The sequence below is a fragment of the Terrapene carolina genome, unplaced genomic scaffold, assembly GCF_002925995.2.
Source record: "Terrapene carolina triunguis isolate 2854851 unplaced genomic scaffold, T_m_triunguis-2.0 Scaffold93, whole genome shotgun sequence".
In the NCBI taxonomy this organism is placed as follows: domain Eukaryota; kingdom Metazoa; phylum Chordata; order Testudines; family Emydidae; genus Terrapene; species Terrapene triunguis.
Genome location: NW_020664444.1, coordinates 30,655,294 through 30,675,561, shown reverse-complemented (window position 1 = coordinate 30,675,561; position 20,268 = coordinate 30,655,294). Strand labels below are relative to the sequence as shown.

At 56.2% G+C, this 20,268-nt stretch overlaps 1 protein-coding gene across 4 annotated transcripts in view; it reads right to left on the bottom strand.

Annotated features, from left to right (window-relative positions):
• RHBDL1 (rhomboid like 1) overlaps nt 1-19,383 on the bottom strand; it is a 22,546-nt gene extending 3,163 nt beyond the window's left edge. The window contains exons 1-6 of one of the 4 annotated variants that reach the window (XM_024199100.2): nt 19,321-19,359; nt 17,393-17,395; nt 12,957-13,115; nt 11,312-11,536; nt 10,863-11,011; nt 4,704-4,816 (exon numbers count right to left, since the gene is read on the bottom strand). In XM_024199100.2, the coding sequence (XP_024054868.1) occupies nt 4,704-4,816; nt 10,863-11,011; nt 11,312-11,536; nt 12,957-13,115; nt 17,393-17,395; nt 19,321-19,359 (688 nt within the window). Of the gene's footprint in view, nt 1-4,703; nt 4,817-10,862; nt 11,012-11,311; nt 11,537-12,947; nt 13,116-17,392; nt 17,396-19,320 lie in introns of all 4 variants that reach the window. The other 3 variants (XM_026650819.1, XM_024199099.2, XM_024199101.1) reach the window with 3 other exon arrangements.
• Between the last annotated feature and the right edge of the window lie 885 nt (nt 19,384-20,268).

Here is a 20,268-nt window from a genome sequence, read left to right as displayed (position 1 = left end):
ACACACACACACACACACACACACACACACACACACACACACACACATCACCCAGAAAACACAGCACCCACCCCCACAGCCCACACACACTCACCCCCTGGACACACTCCACACGCACCCCATGGGCCCCAACCACACCCCAGGAGCTCACACCTCGCAGCACACATGCCACACCTCACGCATGCCATATATACACACTGGATAAGACAACACACACACCCCACCTACAATCGACACACTCCGCATACTAGAGACAGGTGACTGGACTTTACACCGGTAAAATCATAGAAGATTAGGGTTGGAAGAGACCTCAGGAGGTCATCTAGTCCAACCCCCTGCTCAAAGCAGGACCAATCCCCAACTAAATGATCCCAGCCAGGGCTTTGTCAAGCCGGGCCTTAAAAACCTCTAAGGATGGAGATTCCACCACTTCCCTATGTAACCCATTCCAGTGTTTCACCACCCTCCTAGTGAAATAGTTTTTCCTAATATCCAACCTAGACTTCCCCCACTACAACCTGAGACTGTTGCTCCTTGTTCTGTCATCTGCCACCACTGAGAACAGCTGAGCTCCATCCTCTTCAGAACCACCCTTCAGATAGTTGAAGGCTGCTATCAAATCCCCCCTCACTCTTCTCTTCTGCAGACTAAATAAGCCCAGTCCCCTCAGCCTCTCCTCGTAAGCCATGTGCCCCAGCCCCCTAATCATTTTCGTTGCCCTCTGCTGGACTCTCTCCAGTTTGTCAACATCCTTTCTGTACTGGGGGGCCCAAAACTGGCCGCAATACTCCAGATGTGGCCTCACCAGTGCCGAGTAGAGGGGAATAATCACTTCCTTCAATCTGCTGGCAATGCTCCTACTAATGCAGCCCAATATGCCATTAGCCTTCTTGGCAACAAGGGCATACTGCTGACTCATATCCAGCTTCTCATCCACTGTAATCCCCAGGTTCTTTTCTGCAGAACTGCTGCTTAGCCAGCCGGTCCCCAGCCTGTAGCAGTGCATGGGATTCTTCCGTCCTAAGTGCAGGACTCTGCACTTGTCCTTGTTGAACCTCATCAGATTTCTTTTGGCCCAATCCTCTAATTTATCTAGGTCACTCTGGACCCTATCCCTACACTCCAGCGTATCTACCTCTCCCCGCAACTTGGTGTCATCCGTGAACTTGCTGAGGGTGCAATTTATCCCATCGTCCAGATCATTAATAAAGATATTGAACAAAACCGGCTCCAGGCCCAACCCCTGGGGTACGTCGCTTGACACGGGCTGCCAACTAGACATCGAGCTGTTGATCACTACCCAATGAGCCCGACGATCTAGCCAGCTTTCTATCCACCGTATAGTCCATTCATCCAATCCATACTTCTTTAACTTGCTGGCAAGAATAGTATGGGAGACCATATAAAAAGCTTTGCTAAAGTCAAGGTACACCCAGGTGATTTGACACCTCAAAATACATGCAGTGCACAAACACACATTGGGCTGAATTCATCCCGGCTTGATCCCTGAAACCAATGGGGTTACACCAGCGGTGGACTTGGCCCATTAGGATGGCTAGTGGGCGACAGCCCCGCAGGGCTCTTCCTGGCTTTTTGTGCTGCTCTGGAAGGAGTGGAGGTTCAGAGTAGAGGATGGACACAGCTCCCTGCACACCCCACCCACTGCTGCCCTGGACAGCTGTGCTGGAGCTGACTCCCCAGAGCAATTTGATCTAAGGCCACTGGGCTTGACAACAGCAGGATCTGGGTCTGCATCCTGCCAGGTGGGAGGCAAGAGCTGCCCATCACCCAGGGAAGAGGTGTCTGGGGAATGGAGCCGTGCCCTACACTGCACGGTGTGCTGCCTCTCCCAGCTACACCACCATGGCTTTGGGGAAATCAGACAGTGCTCCTCATGCTGCTCCCAATGAATGATGATAGGGAACCGGGGAATGCCCATCACCATGGTATCTGGGCATCAGTTCTGGGGAATCGGGCTGGGCCCCACTTCGCTCTCCATCTAATGCCACTTCCAGCATTGGCACCATGACTCTGGAGAGCAGGAAGGGTTGATTTTAGCTGCCCTCAGTCCCAGACAGTCCTCTGCTGAGGCAGCAGTTTCAGGGAGCAGAGGAGGCGATTTGATGGGAATTAGTAACCCTGATTTCTAATCCCAATCTCATTCCAACAACAGCCACAGAGGAGTAATTTCGGCTGCTGTGCTAGTCGCCCAAGGGCTTTGCAAACAGCTCTCAGTGCAGTTGGCAGCATATAAAAGCGTTATAGCTTGGAGGCAGCCTTGCTGGTGCACGGAGATTTCCAGTCACGCTGCGTTTGAAAATGCCCAGTGTCACAGCCCAGGGCATAGCACCACCCTTGGAGACCAGCCGTGCAGCAGGACATTGTGAAAAAGGAAACAGAATCAAATGAACCCAGGTAACCTCCAACACTGAGAACAGTCTTTGTCGTTACTGTTCATACAGTGCCATGGGTGTGCATGGTGCTTTAAAGACCCAGCCCCGTTAGTGATAATGGTCTTACACTTACATAGCTCCTTGCAGCCGGGAGGATCCCAAAGCCCGTTACAAATGTCACCAGCTGAGGTGCAAACTATTTACAAGAGTCACTTCCCCACCTGGCTCCATGGTGCGATCAGCTCTGGGGAGGTGCTCAGCAGCTGTTTAATAGAGCACTGTGACACTGGACAACTATTTAGGGCAGGACGTGAGGAAGAGTCAGGTAACCAAGAGGAACTGCACAGGGAGTAAGGCAGAAGGAATGCAATTACCAGAGTTAAAATCCCCCTGATCCCTCTACTCTTGTGCAAAGTGCCACGGGATCATTACTGCCTCCCAAGGGTCAGGGCCTCCCTTTTAGATTTCACCCAAAAGACTCTCCAGCAGCACAATCCCCTCTGCAGCATTGATCTGGTACTGACTCAGGCAGTTGGAGCCACCACCACCACTTCCTGCATCCCTGCGTGGGCTTTCCCTTCCATGAAGTCATCTAATGAGATCACAGCCCAAAGTGCTAGGGGGTAGCAACAGTGGAGTGGGGAAAAAGTCTGGTTCCGATACTTCCCCCAGGGCTCCCCCAGTTTCCATGGATGCAGGATAGGCCATGGCAGAAACCATGGTGTGGGACTGCAAGAGAAACAGAGGTCCCTGAAATGAGGATGACGGGGTGGCAGGAGATTCCACTCTCCACCCCGATGCCAGCTAGTTCCCACCTCACGACCACACAAATCCCACTGATTGAAACGAAGCTATTGCAAGAGGCTGGCACGAGGACACTGAGCCCCTCAACACTAGGTCACTGGTTCAAACCCAACTCAGCCATGAGTGAAAGTCAGTCATGTGACAGCTACTTTGGAGTCTCACAGCTGCTCCTGGGTGGCACAAACCCATCATGCCTGGCCCTGATTTGCTCCCATTTTTGGCAGCAGAGGGGCCTTGCACTGAATGTGCAGCGGAGACTGGCCTTTCCTCCAGCCTTAGGTCCCTCCAGGTCAGGCTGGGCAGACTAGGGGAGTTGGCAATGCTCCTGCCACCTCTTCTGCAGCTGCAGAATGGACTTGGCTTACAAGGACATGGACAATTTCTACCAGCTGAATATAAAACCCAAAAAGAGGGGACCCTCCTGCATGTACTTCCCAGGGTAGCATCATCCGAGCTAGAGGAGAATCTTCATTCGCTGTGGGGCATGTGATGCAGAGCTAGAAGTTCCCCTTCCATCCAATAGAGAGCAGTGGTAGCACGCACACAGCCACTTTACTACATGGCTATCCTGGGCAGATGAGATGGGATGATAGCCCTTCCTCAGTGTCCCAGGGCTGGCTGCAGCTAGGTTCCCCCGCAGCAGGGTTACAGTATGGGGCTCCATTCTCCCCATGCACTCCAGATATCACAGGGACAATATCGAGACCCACACGAGGGGCTCTGAACCCCTGTTAAAGGAGCCAACCCACTGCAATCACTATCTGTGTCTGTGGAACCCAGATCCAGTTTACAGGAGAAGGGAATGGATCCGTAGGAAGGGGACCTCTGGGAGCAGGTCAGTAACCAACCGAAGCTCAGCAGAGATCTGGGTTGCCATCTCTGCAAGCCCGACAAAGCCCGGCTCTCCTGGAAATTGCCCATGAAGGGCAATCTTTCCCCCAGCCCTGCTGTCCTCAGCCATTTCAGTGGGGCCCCGCCTGACCTAAGGACGGGTAATGTATCACGAGCAGCTCTAATTCTTTATTGATTTCAGCTGGAGGCGCTGACCCGCCTTCTGGGAATAATGGAGACGGAAATGCAGATCTCTGACAGCTTAGCGGGTGGGTGTGGGGAGAGCCCAGGAGTGGCCTGCACTGCCAGGGGGAAGAGGGGAAGGCAGGAGAGAACATGGGGAGGTAAGGGAAGAGAGAAGGAAAGGAAAGGAAAGGAAAGGAAAGGAAAGGAAAGGAAAGGAAAGGAGAAAAGAAGCTGGCAGGAGAAGACAGCTGTGAGCTCTCAGGATGACTGCCACAGCATCGGCACACGCCTGGGCCTTTCCAGCCATCTCAGGAGGGGCCCAGAGGACAGCTGAGGACTCGGTTGTAGGGGGATCAGTCACTGTGGGAATAGGGGGGAGCTAACAGCCGGGCTGGCAGCGGGAGTGGGTCTGGAATGAGCCTTCGCTGCCAGTGCAGGGGAAGGGAATACCTGCAGGAGGCAGCCTCCAGCCAGGCGCTCCCCACCCACCTGCCAGCACTCCCGCCAGGTAGAGGAAGCTGATGCGTAAGATGCCATGGACCATCTCCAGGGGGACCCCAATCATCAGCTGAAGGAGGGCATTGAATCCCAGCTGTTCCAGCCTAGACAGAGAGACAAGGAAACATGTTCATCCAGCAGCAACTCGGTACGGACCAGGCAAGCTGAGGGCCCCGGTCAGCTGCGCACACAGGGCAGGGGTGGGACCGTACACAGTGCCCTGTGCAGGAAGGCAGCGGGTTAAACCCAGGGCCCAGGATGGATCAGGGAGTTTCTAGGAATAACAATGCAAACTGAGACTCTGGCCCAACCCTTCCCTTCTGAGGGCTTTAGGATCCCGTGCTGGCCTCAGCACAGAGCAACTAGGCCCAACCCTGGGAGATGCTGGTGAGCACCTTAAATTCCCACTGGCTTCAGTGGGAGGTGGATACCCACTGCCTCTCAAGAGCCTCCTCCCCAGCCCAGCCAGTGTGCCCATCCCTGAGCAGGGAGGGCCTCCGTGTGGGGGGGAGGGAAGGCTGCTCTTCATGGCCCAGCTCTGCACATCTGCAGCACCTCGTCTCTCAGCACTTTATACACACCAATGAGTCCTTCCAGCACCCGTTTTACTGAGCAGGAGCCGAAACACAGAGGGGCAGTGACTTGCCCCAGGGCACAGACTAGGCTAGTCGCAAATAGAACCTCCTGCCTCCCATGCTCCCTTGTGTAGCCCAGACCCCTCTCCTGCCAGCCTCGCTCTGATGGCTGCTCCCAGCCACACCTGTGGATATCCACCCAGGAGGGCACTGAACTGAGCCCACCTAACCTGGGCAGGATTGAAAACGGAGACCAAAAAGCTCCCTCTTCCAGGACCCGTCCCCTGAGCCAGCCCATCCCATTGCAGCGTTGCTGCTTGTGTAAACACCACTTCCAGATGAATTTGTTTTCACTTGGAGCCTTGGGAGCCAGTGGCCACATTCACCCACTGAGCTGAGACCTCCGGGGGCCGAGGGTGGAAGGTCTGGGATAGGAAGACCCGGCTGCAGCCTCCTGCCATGGGGCCTATTCCCGGGAATGCCCTGGGTACACAGCAATGAGTCCTGGCCGAGCCCTGAAATGCCAGGCAGCCTCGAGGGTCCCATTGACATTGGCATCGGGGATCTATTTCAAGGCAACACCGCCCCAGTGCCAAATGGGCAATATTTCACCAAACTGCCTCCAATCAGAGGGTGGTCTGTTGTTAATCCCACCAATCAAGAGGCCATGATAAGTGTCAACTGCAGCTAATCCCACCAATCGGGGGAACGGGCTGCGCTCCCGTGATCAGACCTTTGTCGTTCCTTTCTATGATAATTATTTGTATCGTCCCTAATTGACATTCTGTGCTGTTACCGCGCTGGTGAGTCCCACAAACCTGTGGCCTCTGCGCTGAGAGCGTCTATGGGGGCTGGAGATGGCTATCGTTCCCCTCAGACACTAGCTTGGGAAGGAGTCGAAGCCATGTCTCTCCTGCGCTGAGACAAGGAGCCGCGTAACTGAACAGCCTGCTTTGCTGCTGCTATTCGTGGCCATTGCTGGCCGATGGCCTCTTTGTGTGATCCCTCTTCCCCCTTATTCTGCCTTTGAGCACCAGTGCGTGTGTGGGTCTGGAGCCGTTCTCATACAAGATGCATGGGGAGGGGCCATGGGGTCCGGCCTATTCTGAGCCACTGGTCACTTGCTTCGTTCCCCAGGCATTTGAGGTGAATGCTTGTGCCCTGACACAGATGGAGAAGGGGGAAAAGGAAGAGAAACCCAGCAACTTTGGCATGAAATACATTTAAAAATGGGTAATGCATCTGAGCTCACGCTCGACGTGCCCCGATTCTGGGCAGGCACAAGGGGGAGCCAGGCACAAGAGAGCACCTCCAAGTAGCTCAACAGGAACTTCAGTCCTGCGGAGAAGCTTTCCAGCCCTACCCCATCACCTTCCACCTCTCATCTCTCGTGATACTGCTTGGCCAGCGTGCAAATTCCTCAAGAATTTACAAGGTGTTTCCCACCCCACCAGAGCCCCCTTATCCTGCTTCCCGCAGCGCCATCATAAGGCTGAATTTATGACATCGCAGCTATTTCCCAGACGACAGACTGGGAAGTGAGCACCACTGGGATTCGCTCTTGGTGCCAGGATTTAGCTGCCAGGGCACAGCTTTTCTTTCACAAATCCTGGCAGCTTGGAGGTGGGGAGCAGGCTGGGCTGCTTTAGTACCAGGGAAGGGTTGGTAGAGGTGGAAGGGCCTGGACTGTCAGTAATGCTGGGCCACCAGTGATTTCAGCCCTTTCTCATGTGGAGGAACTGTCTGCTCCACAAATCTGACCCTCTTCAATATGGTTTGATCAGCGTTGTGGGTAAATGAATTTCGGATGGTGGGCTGCTCACCCACTGTCCCAGCAACTATTTGACGTTAAAACTCTGTGTATTTATAGGCTTTTCAGTGGGGCTCATTTCCATCCCAGCTGATGTGCTTACAAGTGTTAATGAATTAAGCCTCACAACTGTGATGTGCCCTCTTTTACAGGTGGGGAAATTGAGGCACAGAGAGACACACTGAGCAATTTGCCCCAAGGTCACACACTGAGAAAATAGTAGAGCCAGGACTAGAACCCAGGTCTTCTGACTCCAAGTCTTATCCACAACTGTATCCTTCCTCGCTCTTTGGTCACTGAAGTCACCTGGTATTGCTTTTGCTTCCTGATTGGATGACCTCCCTTTTATTATCTGCCTCTGCCCATAAGGAATGTCACTTCATCATGCAAGACAAATGTGTTGAGTCAAGTCTTGGCCACTGGCCCAAATTTCCTTTCCGTGAAATTCGACCAAACCAAACTGCCCGTCTGGGGGCAAACAGCAAATCAGATCATTCTCCCAGCCCATTGCTTTGACCCTTCCACCCCTCTCTCTGCGTCCCTCCACTGGTTCCCCCTTCTCTATCGCCTCCAACATATGTTTCTTGTCTTCACGTTCTAGATCCTTCATGTCCTAGCCCCACCCGACCTGTCCTCTCTCATTCTGCATCAAAAGGTCGACTCCCACCCCCGCTTGGCCCAAGAACCCAGCCTCCATCGCCCACGTGTTACATTTTCAAACGAGCACTTTTGTGCTTTCTCCCCTCGCACTTGGGAGAAGCTCCCTGTGCACAGGTGCAAAGCCACGTCATTGTCCTCCTTCGAACCCCTCCTTCCAACTCTCCCTTAGCATGAGGCCTACAAAAAACTGGACAATGGTTGGGCTGCAGGTGGACTGAGATCACTGCCTACCGTGGTGAACTAGTTTTGTCTCACTGTTCCGCCCCCATTTCTCTGTCCATATCTGTCTGGCGTATCTTGTCTTCTACTTAGATTGCAAGCTGACTGACTTTTTGTTCTGCCTGTGCAGCGCCTAGCACCATGGGGTCCTGTGACAAGGGGGTTCTAGATGCTACGATCATACAAAGAGTAATAATAATGATCATAATTAATAACAAAGAAGGGCTCTAAACCCAATTGAGGCTAAATTCTAGTCCCCAGAATGTAACTGTCTCACTATTCATCCAGCTCAAAAACCCCTCCTGGAGTCTGATGTCCTTTATTACCCACAAAGCAGGGCACCACGCTAGTAGCTGCAATACAAGGTACCCCGCCCCCCTCCCCAGTGCCCTCTTAGGGGATGTCTACACTGCAGCTGGGAGCCTGCCTCCCTCCCAGCGGGGGTAGAGACAGACAGGTGCTAACTCCACTTGAGCAAGGCCTCTAACAGCGCAGGTGTTGTGGCATGGGGGAGGCTCCAGCGTGAGCCCAGGGGGTTGGGTGGCCAGCCCAGACTGCCGCCTGTACCACAATGTCCACCGTGCTATTTTTAGTGTCCTACTCAAGCAGAGCTAGCACGAGCGTCTCCCCAGCTGCCGTGTAGACAGTGTAAACAGACCCTCAGCGGTGCCTGAGCCCTGACCTGGACGGACCACACCTACAGGGGAGAGGACAGGCCAGCCTCAAAGCCCACTCAGCCCTTGGCCTCTCTTCTGACACTGCCAGTGTGCAGGGGCAGCTCCAGGCACCAGCGCAGCAAGCGCGTGCCTGGGGTGGCAAGCCGCGGGGAGCGGCGTGCCGGTCGCTGTGAGGGCGGCAGTCAGGCTGCCTTCGGCAGCATGCCTGCATGAGGTCCGCCAGTCCCGCGGCTTCAGTGGCAATTTGGCGGCAGGTACGCCGAAGGCGCGGGACCAGCGGACCTCCCGTAGGCATGCCGCCGAATCCGCGTTACCAGCAGACCTCCCACAGGCATGCTGCCGAAAGCCGCCTGGCTGCCGTGCTTGGGGCGGCAAAATACATAGAGCCGCCCCTGCCAGTGTGGCACTGGGGACTGTTGTGCCCTAGGAACGCACTGAGACCCACCACCTCACTCCACACAGGCCAACAGAAGGCCCATCGGGTGGAAATACCTTTCAGCCACTCCTGATCTGGGCTGGAGACAAGCAGACAGCCTAGAGGTGACCAGTTCCCATGAGCCATCCAGTGCCCCGGGAGATAAATAAAGGGTTCTAGTCCGCAGTTCAGAGCAAGCAGGAAGAGCTGTCGCCCATACCTCTACCTCAGCCACAATCTGCAGGCTCTGTGATCTCTGGGGAGGAGATAGAATTCATATCCCAAGTTCATCCAGCCCTGGGCTGCCCTACCCTGCCTCAGTGACAGTCCCCACCACCCCACCTGCTGCACTAAGACAAGAATGCAGTCTCACCACACCAGCTGAGCTGCCTACCACCAGGGGGCATGGGGAGTGGTATGCAGGGCCGGCTTTAGGCCAATTCAACCAATTCCCCTGAGTCGGGCCCCGCCCCTAAGAGGGCCCCGCGCCCAAGCCCCGGTACTGCATACCGGGAAGAGCCGGTATGCTGTACCCGGGTGGCCCGGGTCCCCAGGGGGCAATTTAAAGGTCCTGGGGCTCCCAGCAGAGGCTGGAGCCCCAGGCCCTTTAGATTGCCACCAGAGCCCCACTGCTGGAGCCCTGGGATAGGGATGCGGGACTCTGGGGGCTATTTAAAAAGTCCGGGGCTCCGGTTGCTTCTACCGCTCCGGCCCTTTAAATAGCTGCTGGAGTCCCGCTGCTTCCCAAGGGCTCCTGAGGCTATTTAAAGGACCAGGGCGGTGGAAGCAGGGGAGCCCCGGGCCCTTTAAATAGACCCCGAGCCCCGGGCTGCTGCTGCTGCTACCCCGGTGGGGGAGGGAGGAGAAGGAGGAGGGGGCATTTACTGTACAGGGTGCGCTGTACCCGCACCCTCTGCCCGCACCAGCCCTGCACCCCCTGCCCTGCCCGCAGCCAGCCCCTGTCTCCAGCCAGCCTTGCACCCCCTGCCCTGTCTCCAGCCAACCCCTGCCACACACCCCTGCAGACCTGCCCGAAGCCAGCCAGCCCCACACACCCCCTGCCCGCACCAGCCCTGCACCCCCTGCCCTGCCCACACCAGCCCTGCACCCCCTGCCCTGCCTGTAGCCAGCCCCGCACCCCCTGCCCTGTCTCCAGCCAACCCCTGCCGCACCCCCTGCCTGAAGCCAGCCAGTCTCACACTCCTCTGTCTCCAGCCCTGCCAATCCCTGCCACACACCCCTGCAGCCCTGCCTGAAGCCAGCCAGCCCCGCACCCCCTGCCCTGCCTGCAGCCAGACCCTACCTCCAGTCAGCCCCTGCCCTGCCTCCAGCCAGCCCCATGTCCAGTGGTGCTCTGCAGTTCCCAGGGCAGTAACCCTGCACACCTGCTTCAATGAGGGGGGCAGGGAGCAGCTGGGACCCACACTTGTGCACACACCCCCCCCCAGGGAGTGGTGGGGACCCACACATGTGAAATGGAGCTCATTTCTAGTTCAGGCCCATCTTTTTAAAGAAGAACTTTAGGTAGGGTTAACATACATCCGTATTTTCTCGGACATGTCAGGCTTTTTGGTTCTTAAATCACTGTCCGGGAAAATACGGACGTATGGTAACCCTATTGGTACAATAAATACATACTGTGGCACATCCCTTAAATCAGAACTTTTTATAGGGAACCGATTGCTAAGAAATGAAAGGCTTTTTTTTTAAGTCATCCCTGCTGGGGCCCCACCGAAAATGTTCGAATTGGGCCCCGCACTTCCTAAAACCGGCCCTGCAGTGGTATGTCCTTACCCAACGTGCATGAACATGTAGGTGAAGAATCTCCAGGCCCGGGCTCGGTGCCCCGGGTGGTACACCAGTGGGCTCTTCATGTACTCTGGGTGGTAGGTCTGCAGGACCCACCGGTTCAGCCGGGCCCCGTAGCAGAGGAACACGATGATCTGCAGAAGGAAAGGGGCTAGTTGTCAGTTATAACCAGAAGGAATTCCCCTAGGCCGAGCTGAGCCTGTGATACCCCCGCCTGCTGCCAGGCTGGGTGACTCTGTAACATCCTCCTCCTGCCCTGGCTTTGGAGCTCAGCATCCCCCAGGAAGATGCCCAGTATGGACTGTTTCGTCGGATCACATGCAGGTGCCAAGGAGCCTCCCCCTCCCCCCCAGTGACTGGCTGGTAGGACGACCCCCTCTCCCACGGCAGATACAAGGGCAGGACAGCGCGGTCCCCAGGAGCAGTCAGTGTACCTGGGTCAGCGTGACGGCTGCCATGAAGATGGGCGGAGGGCAGGTGCGGTGCTGATAGAAGTACCAGCGCCGGTCCATCTCGCAGGGCAGGATCTCATAGGCCACGTAGCGGACAAAGCGCTTGTAGAAGCCCAGGCCCGTCTCGTCCAGCAGCACGTCCCGGGGCAGTGCTCTCTGCCCATTGGCAATGGCTCGTTTGAAGCTACTGGAACGTTTACTGCTAATCTGCAAAGAGAGACCGTGAGGTACGCAGCCCGCCCAGCTACTCCACTCCCAGCCTCTGCCAGCAGGGGTCAGCCCAGGGCAGGGATTCCCTGTCCCATTCCTTCCAGTTCCTGCAATCATCAAAGCACCCAGGCCTTCTCCATCCTCAGCTGAGGAGAGGGGGAGGAAGGGCTTTTGCCGGGGCCGGGGCCGGGGCGGGTTTGGGATTCTGAGCACACAGCGGGGACAGGGACAGCATGCGAATGTCTCTCTCTTGCCGGATCGTTTCCTCACTCGGCCAAGGCAATCAGGAATAATCTATGGAGAATTAAGGATTTCTTTCTGCATAGCCAGTGGTGCCACCTGCTTAGTCAAGAACTCAGCAATAAAGGGGGAAAATATTTTTTATTTTCCACCTCCCTGATTGCTTCCCCCTTGGAGCGTCTCACATGGGTCCTGAACCAGCAACTTAGGTCAGAGTGCCCCCTCCAGACAAAGCCCTACCTCCCCAGCTGCAGCTGCTAGAACAGAATGGGGCAGCAGCCCTGGCTGAGCGGGAGCCCCTAGCTGTGAGCCGTCCCGCCTTCACCCTGGAGAAGGATCTGTAGGAGCAGTCAGTGATAAGGGTGGCTCTCTATGGGGGAGTCACCTGATTTCCCCTCCTTTTGCTCACAACTGTCCTTTCCCCTCGCCCAGTGCTGGCACCACGTGGCCAGCCCTGGGGAGGCCTCCCGAGAACAGCAGTCAGCAACACAAACCACCCCCACCACGTCTCAGCTCAGGGAGGGAGCGGCTCTGCTTCTGTGGCCCGTGCCAAGCTGGGCCTCCCTGCTCGGCAATGCTGGTTTGTGTGGAACAGCCTCTTGTCCCCCGGGAGCTGAGCTGAGACCTCCCCAACTCATTTAACACAGGCCAGCCAACAGCCAGCAGGGAGTACAGACTTGGAGTTCCTTCTCCAGCACCTCTAGCCCAGCTGCCCACAATGGGCACTGGGCTGGCCTGAGGGATCCCACCGAATGGTCTTCATTCCTTTCTGTGCAGCGGGCGCTCTGGGAGAGTGGTTACTGCCTGGGAGCCACCCCTTTGAGCCTCAGGGCCACGTTCAAGCCTGGCGTAAGCAGGGGCAGAGGGCGCTGACATCAGCAGGAGCTGGGATTGCTTACCCCATGGTCTCTAACACTGAACTAAACGGAGGGCTGGGTTTTGCACTTCCCCTCCCTAAAACTCCTGCGTTTGAGTGGCAGGTCCATGCACATGAGCGATGCCCATCTGTCCTTCAGTTGCCATCCTGAGCCTGCCCTCTTGGGTGCTGTGGGATTGGAACTGCCAGGTGGGTTGTTTCAGCTGCAGTGTTTCCTGGGCAAAGCATTCCCCAGCAGCACGCAGCTCTATGGGGCTTGCGCAGCGCCTCAGGGCTGTTACTAGTACTCACGTTACTGACCAGGTCTACCAGCTCCTGATAGCAGATCTGCCCTTCATCGTTGCTCTGGGCCAGAGCCACCAGCATCTCCAGCTTGGCAGGATCCAGGGGCAGCTCATGGCTGTGCACCAGGCTGGCGAAGGTCTCTACGCCAATGAAACCGGTGTTGTCTGGATCAAGCTGCAAAAGAAACCAGAGTCAGAGACAAAGGGTGTCAGCTCCAAGCATTGGGAAGATTACACCGGGGCTGGAGTAAATGGGAACTCCCCTACACCAAGACTCTTTCACTATTCCCTAAGGTCACTTCTTCTAGGAGAGGCTGGCACTGGAGTTGCTGTCAACTTGTGTGGAGTGGAGTGGTTGGGCTCTGCCCCACAGCCCGCGTTCTTCTACAATGCCTGGCACAGTCATGGAGGGAGATTTTTAAAGCAAAGGATTTCAACGATGGGTTTTACTAATCCTGGAATCCCTCAGCCCAGCTGCTCTGTCTCTCTCACTCTCCCACGTGTGTGTGGCCAAGGAAGTCTAGGACATGAACCAAGAGCTCCTGAGACTCAGTCCAGACCACAAACCCTTCCACTCCATCCCTCCTGCACAGCTCCTAAGATTTGAGAGTGGGCTCTGCTAAAGGCAGGAGAGAAGGTTATGGGGTGACTTGATCACAGTCTATAAAATGGGGTAATGCTGCCCTGTCTCACTGGGCACACTCACTAACATGCACGGGGCTCAGGCAGTTGGAGCTCTGGAAGGACAAAGAGAGGTAAGTCAGCATGTGCAGGAACCCCTAACCCTAGCACCCTTGTTTATGACACTCCTGCCTCTTACTCCTTCACCAACAAGCCCCCGGATTCTTTGCAGATCAACTTCCGGAAAGCAGAAGCAGGGCATAAAATATGGGGGCCCTGGACAAGGAGCCAAACTCACAGGCCTTCAAAAGGCTTGGGGAAGGGGGGTTAGGATGTTCTTCTAGCTCTACAAAGGACAATGTCACCCCAGTAGGCTACCCCTTCAACCTGCCCTACATTTACTGGGAGAGCACGGCTGGAATCAATAATCAGTTGTGGTTACAGAGTTCAGAACCAAGGTGTCCGAACCCTGAGTCCTTCCAGAAACTTCCCAGATTCACACCTCAAGTCCCAAGAATTCCAGCTGCAGTATGAGCAACGGATCAATTCTGAAGACCTTGAACCTGAATCAGGACACGCAGCCCAACATTGCTCCCAACTTCTTCTGAGCTTCCCATGCAGTTTAAGAACACAAGAACGGCCACACTAGGTCAGATCAAATGTCCATCTAGCCCAGGATCCTGTCTTCCGACAGCGGCCAGTGCCAGGTGCCCCAGAGAGAATGAACAGAACAGGGCAGTTACCAAGTGATCCATGCCCTGTCGCCCATTCCATTTCAATGTGTCCACATCTGCACCCTCCTCTCAGTTCCAAACTCTTTGAGATGCAATGCCCCTTCGGTGTGCAAATGGAGGGATCTGCCAGCTGGTGATTCTGATGGGCTGACGAGCGGGCCTCTTTCAAGTTCTCCTTTGCACTTCCCACCCTTTCCCTCACACTCCCCTCTCCTGCTCCCACTTCCAAACAGGGAGCCAGACTCACACCGGCTCAGGTGAACAGACCCCTATCGATTTCCCATAGCACCACGTTCAGCTCTTCCAAAAGTGTCACGTCCTCACACTCACCCAGAGCAAAGCCACAGTCATGCTGGATTTACCAGGAAGGTTTGTATCCAATTTCCTCCTTGAAAAGCACTTTGAATAATGTGGGGGAAGGGCTAGTCTTAAAAAACCATTTTGGAAGGACAAGAAGAAAAGTCAGTGTGTTTAAGTCCCTGCCGAGGGCATGACAGAGGCTGGGTTCTGCCCCTGGGAGGCAAAGCCAGTAAAACAGAATTATTCTGCAAATAATATTGTCTCTGTCATCTTATTCTCCAGGGAACGAAATGCAAAACACAGAGCTCCCTGGCAATGTCCTTGTGGAATGGGCAGGACGGAGAACGCTGTGGGACACGGACACACGTGCTATTCTGGTTTGAGCTGAGGGAGATTGTAGCCTCTCCATCCCAAAGAATCTACTGCTCCCTGGGGCTACTGACAGATCTAGTGGAGACTTCGCATCTCAGCCTGGAGAGCGCAGCAGCCGCAGAGAGGGCCCAATTCAGGGTAGGGGAAGGGCACGTGTTCCTTTGGGAGAGTGGGGATGGCCCCCCCACAAGAGCATGAGAAGGGGGATTACAAGGAGGGGAGATGCAGCATATGGCCAAATTAACCCTTTGGAGGCTGTGTAGATCACAGCACCTAGACCTTGCTTTAGACAAGGAAAGCAAGTTACAAGCAGAGCTGTCTAGGGCAGAGGTTCTCAAACTGTGGTCCGCGAGCTCCATTCAGGTGGTCCGCGGATAGTTCCCTCTAAGCTGCATGCCTGGGCGGCTGCACACAACAGAACAAAGGGCCACCCACCTAATTAGTGGAGCCGCGCAGGCTCGGCTTCACTAATTAGGTGCCTGGACCTTGGAGAAGACGTACATGTAAAGTGAGGTGGTGGCCTTGGGGGGAATAGGGGGTAGGTGGGAGGGGGCAGTGGGGTGAGAAGGGGGGGGGAATTTGGGACGTGCAGGACTGCAGTGGCCAGAGAAAGAGGCGACTTTCCCCAGCTCCAGGGCTGTGGCTGGCACGGTTGGAGAGAGAGGCAGAGACCCCCCCTCCTTCCCAGCCCCAGCTCGGGGGCTGCCGCGGCGGGGGAGAGAGGGCACATCCATCGCATTAGAAAGGTAAGATTACTGATATAAAAATATGAGTTGTGTGCTTTTATTTGTAGAACAAAATATGTTAATTATTATTAAGGTTTTTTATATAGCACTTTTAGCCAAAGCGTTTTACAATAGTTAGCTGATGGTACAAACAGCATTTGGAAAGATCATTAAGTGGTCCACCGAGACCCTCAGCAATTTTCAAGTGGTCCGTGGAAAAAAAAAGTTTGAGAACCGCTATTCTAGGCGTTACTGCCTCTCCACAGCGCTTGCGCCTGATCCTTCATGTGGCTGGCCATGTGCGTTGGGCTACAGTTCCAGAGCCTGGTGTGCCTAGGACGGCTCTGCTGTAGGAGGCGTGGGGCAGTGCTCCAGGAAGCAGTCAGAGGGGCGGTGTGGAGGCAGTGTAGGAGATTGGTCTCTCCCCCTCCTCCCCACACACACAATAAATCCCAAGTCGGGTGTCAATTCCACTTTTACTTTCTCCTTGGAGCCCCCAGTTCACTGCACACTGAGCCTAGCAAGGAAGCCGTGACACCCATGTTCACCGAACAGCGTCTCAGGTAGGCAACCCCCCAGCATAAGCAGCCACATCCAAGCGTCGGCTAGTGGATAAATAGCTACGGTGCTGGACTGCGACTCAGGAAACTTGGGTTCTATTCCCAGCTCAGCCACAGACTGGCTGGGTGGCCCTGCCCACGTCACTTCACCACTCAGTGCCTCCCTGTCCCTCCCCTTCTTTGTCTTTCTAGGTTGTAAGCTCTAGCACCTGTCTCTTACTATTGTATGTACAGCGCCTAGCGCACAGGGCCTCCGATCACACTTGTGGCCTCTAGGTATGACTGTAATACATATACCAGGAATAATAATCCCTAGGGTACATTCCAGTACCACTGAGTTTGCCCTCTAGTTAATGACCCACTTCCCCCTGGCAGCCACTTGTCCCCTCTCCCTGGGTATGACAGCAGGGCCTCCATTTAGCTCACCAGATTCAATAGCTATTCACTTGTTCTTCCTGTGGCCAATACCATTGCCATCGCTGCCCCCTAGCACCACTCAGCAAACCCACATGCCCTCGCCCATGCACACCACACACAAATGCAGACCCAAGCACACAAAACACCCGTCTGCATGCACACATACACACTGCACATGCCAGATGCAAGCACATGCATGCACGCCCCATGTGAATGCACACCCATCTACATGCAGATATACACACTATGTCCACACTTAGGATCACACACTTGTTCTGCATAGGTACACGTACACACGGAAATGCACACGTACTACACCTCCACATCTCGTGTACACACATGCCCATACACGTACACACGGCGATGCACATGTACCATACCTCCACATCTCGTGTACAGGCATGCCCACACACGTACACACGGAGATGCACACAGACCATACCTCCACATCTCATGTCCATGCATGCCCACCCACATGTACACATGAAGATGCACAATATACACCTGCACATGTGCCTCACACATATGTATACCTGTACACACATGATACACACAATAAATATGAATGCCTGCACCCTCACACACACACATGCAGGCACATAGTCCACACAGGCACATACCCCATGTGAAAGCACACCCACCCACCTGAATACTCACCTAGGCATATCATACACACAGTGCACACTTAGAACCACACACATACCCACATATGAGCATGTACACTTGCTCCATGCTTGCACACTACACACAGAGATGCAAGCATACCATGCATGCACAAGTACATACACACGTGCAAACACACACTTACCCAGATTCTCTCTTTCCTCATGCATTTCAGTGCAAATTGGCCAGCCCATAACAGACCAAAGCAGCAGCAGCAGCAAAGTCATTCCCCCCCCAGTGGCCTGCAGAGACCCCATCTCCAGCCACATTCCAGCACCCGTGGCCTGCACCCTCCCAGATCAAACTGTCACCACCGATGCTCATGCCGCCTGCGCTTAAGGCTGCAGAACCACAGCTCCCACAGGGCACTAGGGCTGGGAAGTTTATTCAACCTCTAGCTGCTCAGAAATGTTGGACATGGAGGTGGCAGGATCTGAAGCCAAAGTCCTCCCCTAAGATGCTCTCTAACTTTTGGCCGATCATCTAGGGCAGTGGTTCTCAGCCTATTTACCATTGTGGGCTGCATATGCAGCTCTCTATGTGTTGTGTGGGCCGCATCCACACAATATATATACTACCTGGATGACCCTGAGGTCACCTGGGCTACAGCTATGTGCTGATTGGGCCACAAGTGGCCCACGGGCTGCGGGTTGAGAACCACTGCTCTAGGCTGAGTGGCATTACTGCCCCCAGGAGTGTAACAGGCCCTGGCTCTCTCCCTCATGGCAGCCCTTTCCTTACAGAGATGTTTAGACACATTTGTACCACTCAACTCCCGGAGGTTCAGCTCAGATCCCACATCCAATTGCCAGTGAGATGCCTGGTAACCCAGCTCCCCCCTCCAATGAGGTTGTGGGACTTGCCCAAGGTCATGCAGTGAGTCAGAGGGATAATTATTGAAACAGGAACTTGGAGTCTAAATTCCTAACCAAAATTAACGACCAAGCTCCCCCACATCAGAATCCCTGGCGGCACCGGGGCCTGGCTAAAGAGACTGAATTTGGCTGCCAGAGCAGATGAAGGGGTTCCAGCCAGGAATCAGTCAGAACAGAGCACTCAGTGCCACCAAGGGTTAATGCATTAGGAGCCAATCCTGCAATCAGAGCAGAGGGCTCAATGCAACACAGTGTTAACGCATTAGGGCCCGATCCTGCGGCCAGGTCACAGGGCTTGCTGCCACCATGTGTTAATGCACTAGGGCCCGATCCTGTAGTTAGGACCCAGTGTTTCCAGGTGCTGGACACCCCTCACCCACTCTTTGCCCAGTCTGAGGGCAGCTGCTGCGGCTCCTCAGCACCTCACCGGAGCAGGTCCTTAGCCTCGCAGCGCTGAGCTAGAGAGCTCTGGGCTGGGATGAATGAGGAGGTCGGAAGGGAAAGGAGCTGCATGGCCTCTGAGGCTGCTGGCTACAGCGTATATTTGCCCCTCCACTGTTCGAGCAGGTGCCCTGATCCAACACCCTTGGCAGCTGGTGGTTCCAGAGGTGCCCCCGGAGCTGGAATAGCAGGGTCACGGCAGGCCAGCTTCAAAGTGCCTCTGACGGAGCTGTGGGGGGGGATGTTTGGCTCTCACTAGTGTAAGCCGCCCCCTCGGTGCCAGCAGGCACAGCCTCCACGCTCACGAGCGCATCCGCTCTATTTCAGAGGCGTGACAGAGACGGTGCTGGCTGGGGACACCAGGGCTCCCCGCCTGGATGCCACCATGAGGGGGAGACAGACCCAGAGGTGCACGTGGCCTGGTCTGCGCGATGCCATGGAACGGCTGGTGCCAAGCCACGAGCTAACGACAGGGCGTGGGGAGAACCCACCAGGGAGATACCAAGGGGATGGGCACAGAGCCGGGGTGGCAGCCTGCAGAGAGCCCCGTTCCATCCCCACCCCCCATGGAAAGTTACCCCCCTCCCCAGGCTGCATGCCACAGCTGCGCTGGCACCCCCCGATCCGAGCGGGAGAGGCGCAGCAGCCGCTGCCTTGGAAACCAGCACTCACCTGCTCCTGGATGAGCTGCAGCAAGGAGCTCCTATCCATAGACCCGCCGGGGCTGGCTGGCTGCAGGGGCGGCCGGCTGCGGGGCTCATCGGAGGCAGGAGGCGGCGGGGGGCGGGTTTGCTGCTCGCCTCCCAGGGCGCCGGGAGCGATGGCAGGGAGGGGTGCCGGGCTGCAGCCGCCGAGTCAGCCAGCCAGCCCCGCGCTGCTGCCGAGCGATCGGAGAGCGAGCGCCGCTCCACTCCGCACAGCCGGGCTCCGGGGGCGGGTGCCAGCGAGAGGGGCTGGGGGAGACGTGGGGCCGGGAGCCAATGGCAGCCCAGTGGGGGGAGGCGGGGCAGCCGCGGAGCGCCGAGCCCACCGGAGCCGGGAGCGACGCTGCAGCCTTTGGCGCGACACCTGCAGCCCGGCCGCCGGGGAGCGCACGGGGCGGGGTGCGCGGCGGGGACGCAGCAAACGCCGGGCGGTCACCGGGATGCTCTGGGCAGCTCCCCCCGCGTCCAGGGCGGTACTCGGCCCGGGCACAGCGACCCCCACCCCTCTGCCTCCAGGGCGGTACCCGGCCCGGGCACAGCGCCCCCCACCCCCCTGCCTCCAGGGGCCAGGGCAGTACCCGGCCCGGGCACAGCGCCCCCCACCCCTGCCTCCAGGGCAGTACCCGGCCTGGGCACAGCACCCCCTGACCCCTTCATCCATGGCAGTACTCGGGCACAGTGCCCCCTGCCCCCTATAACCAGGGTGATACCCAGGCACAGCACCCGCTGCCCCCTGCATCTAAGGTGGTACCCGGGCACAGTGCCTCCTGCATCTGGGGTGGTACCTGGGCACAGTGCCCCCTGCCCCCTATTACCAGGATGGTACCCGGGCACAGCACCCCCTGCCTCCCTGCATCCAGGGTGGTACCACTGCACTAAGCCAATATCTGTCTCACCACCTGTCTCCTGGGCCAGA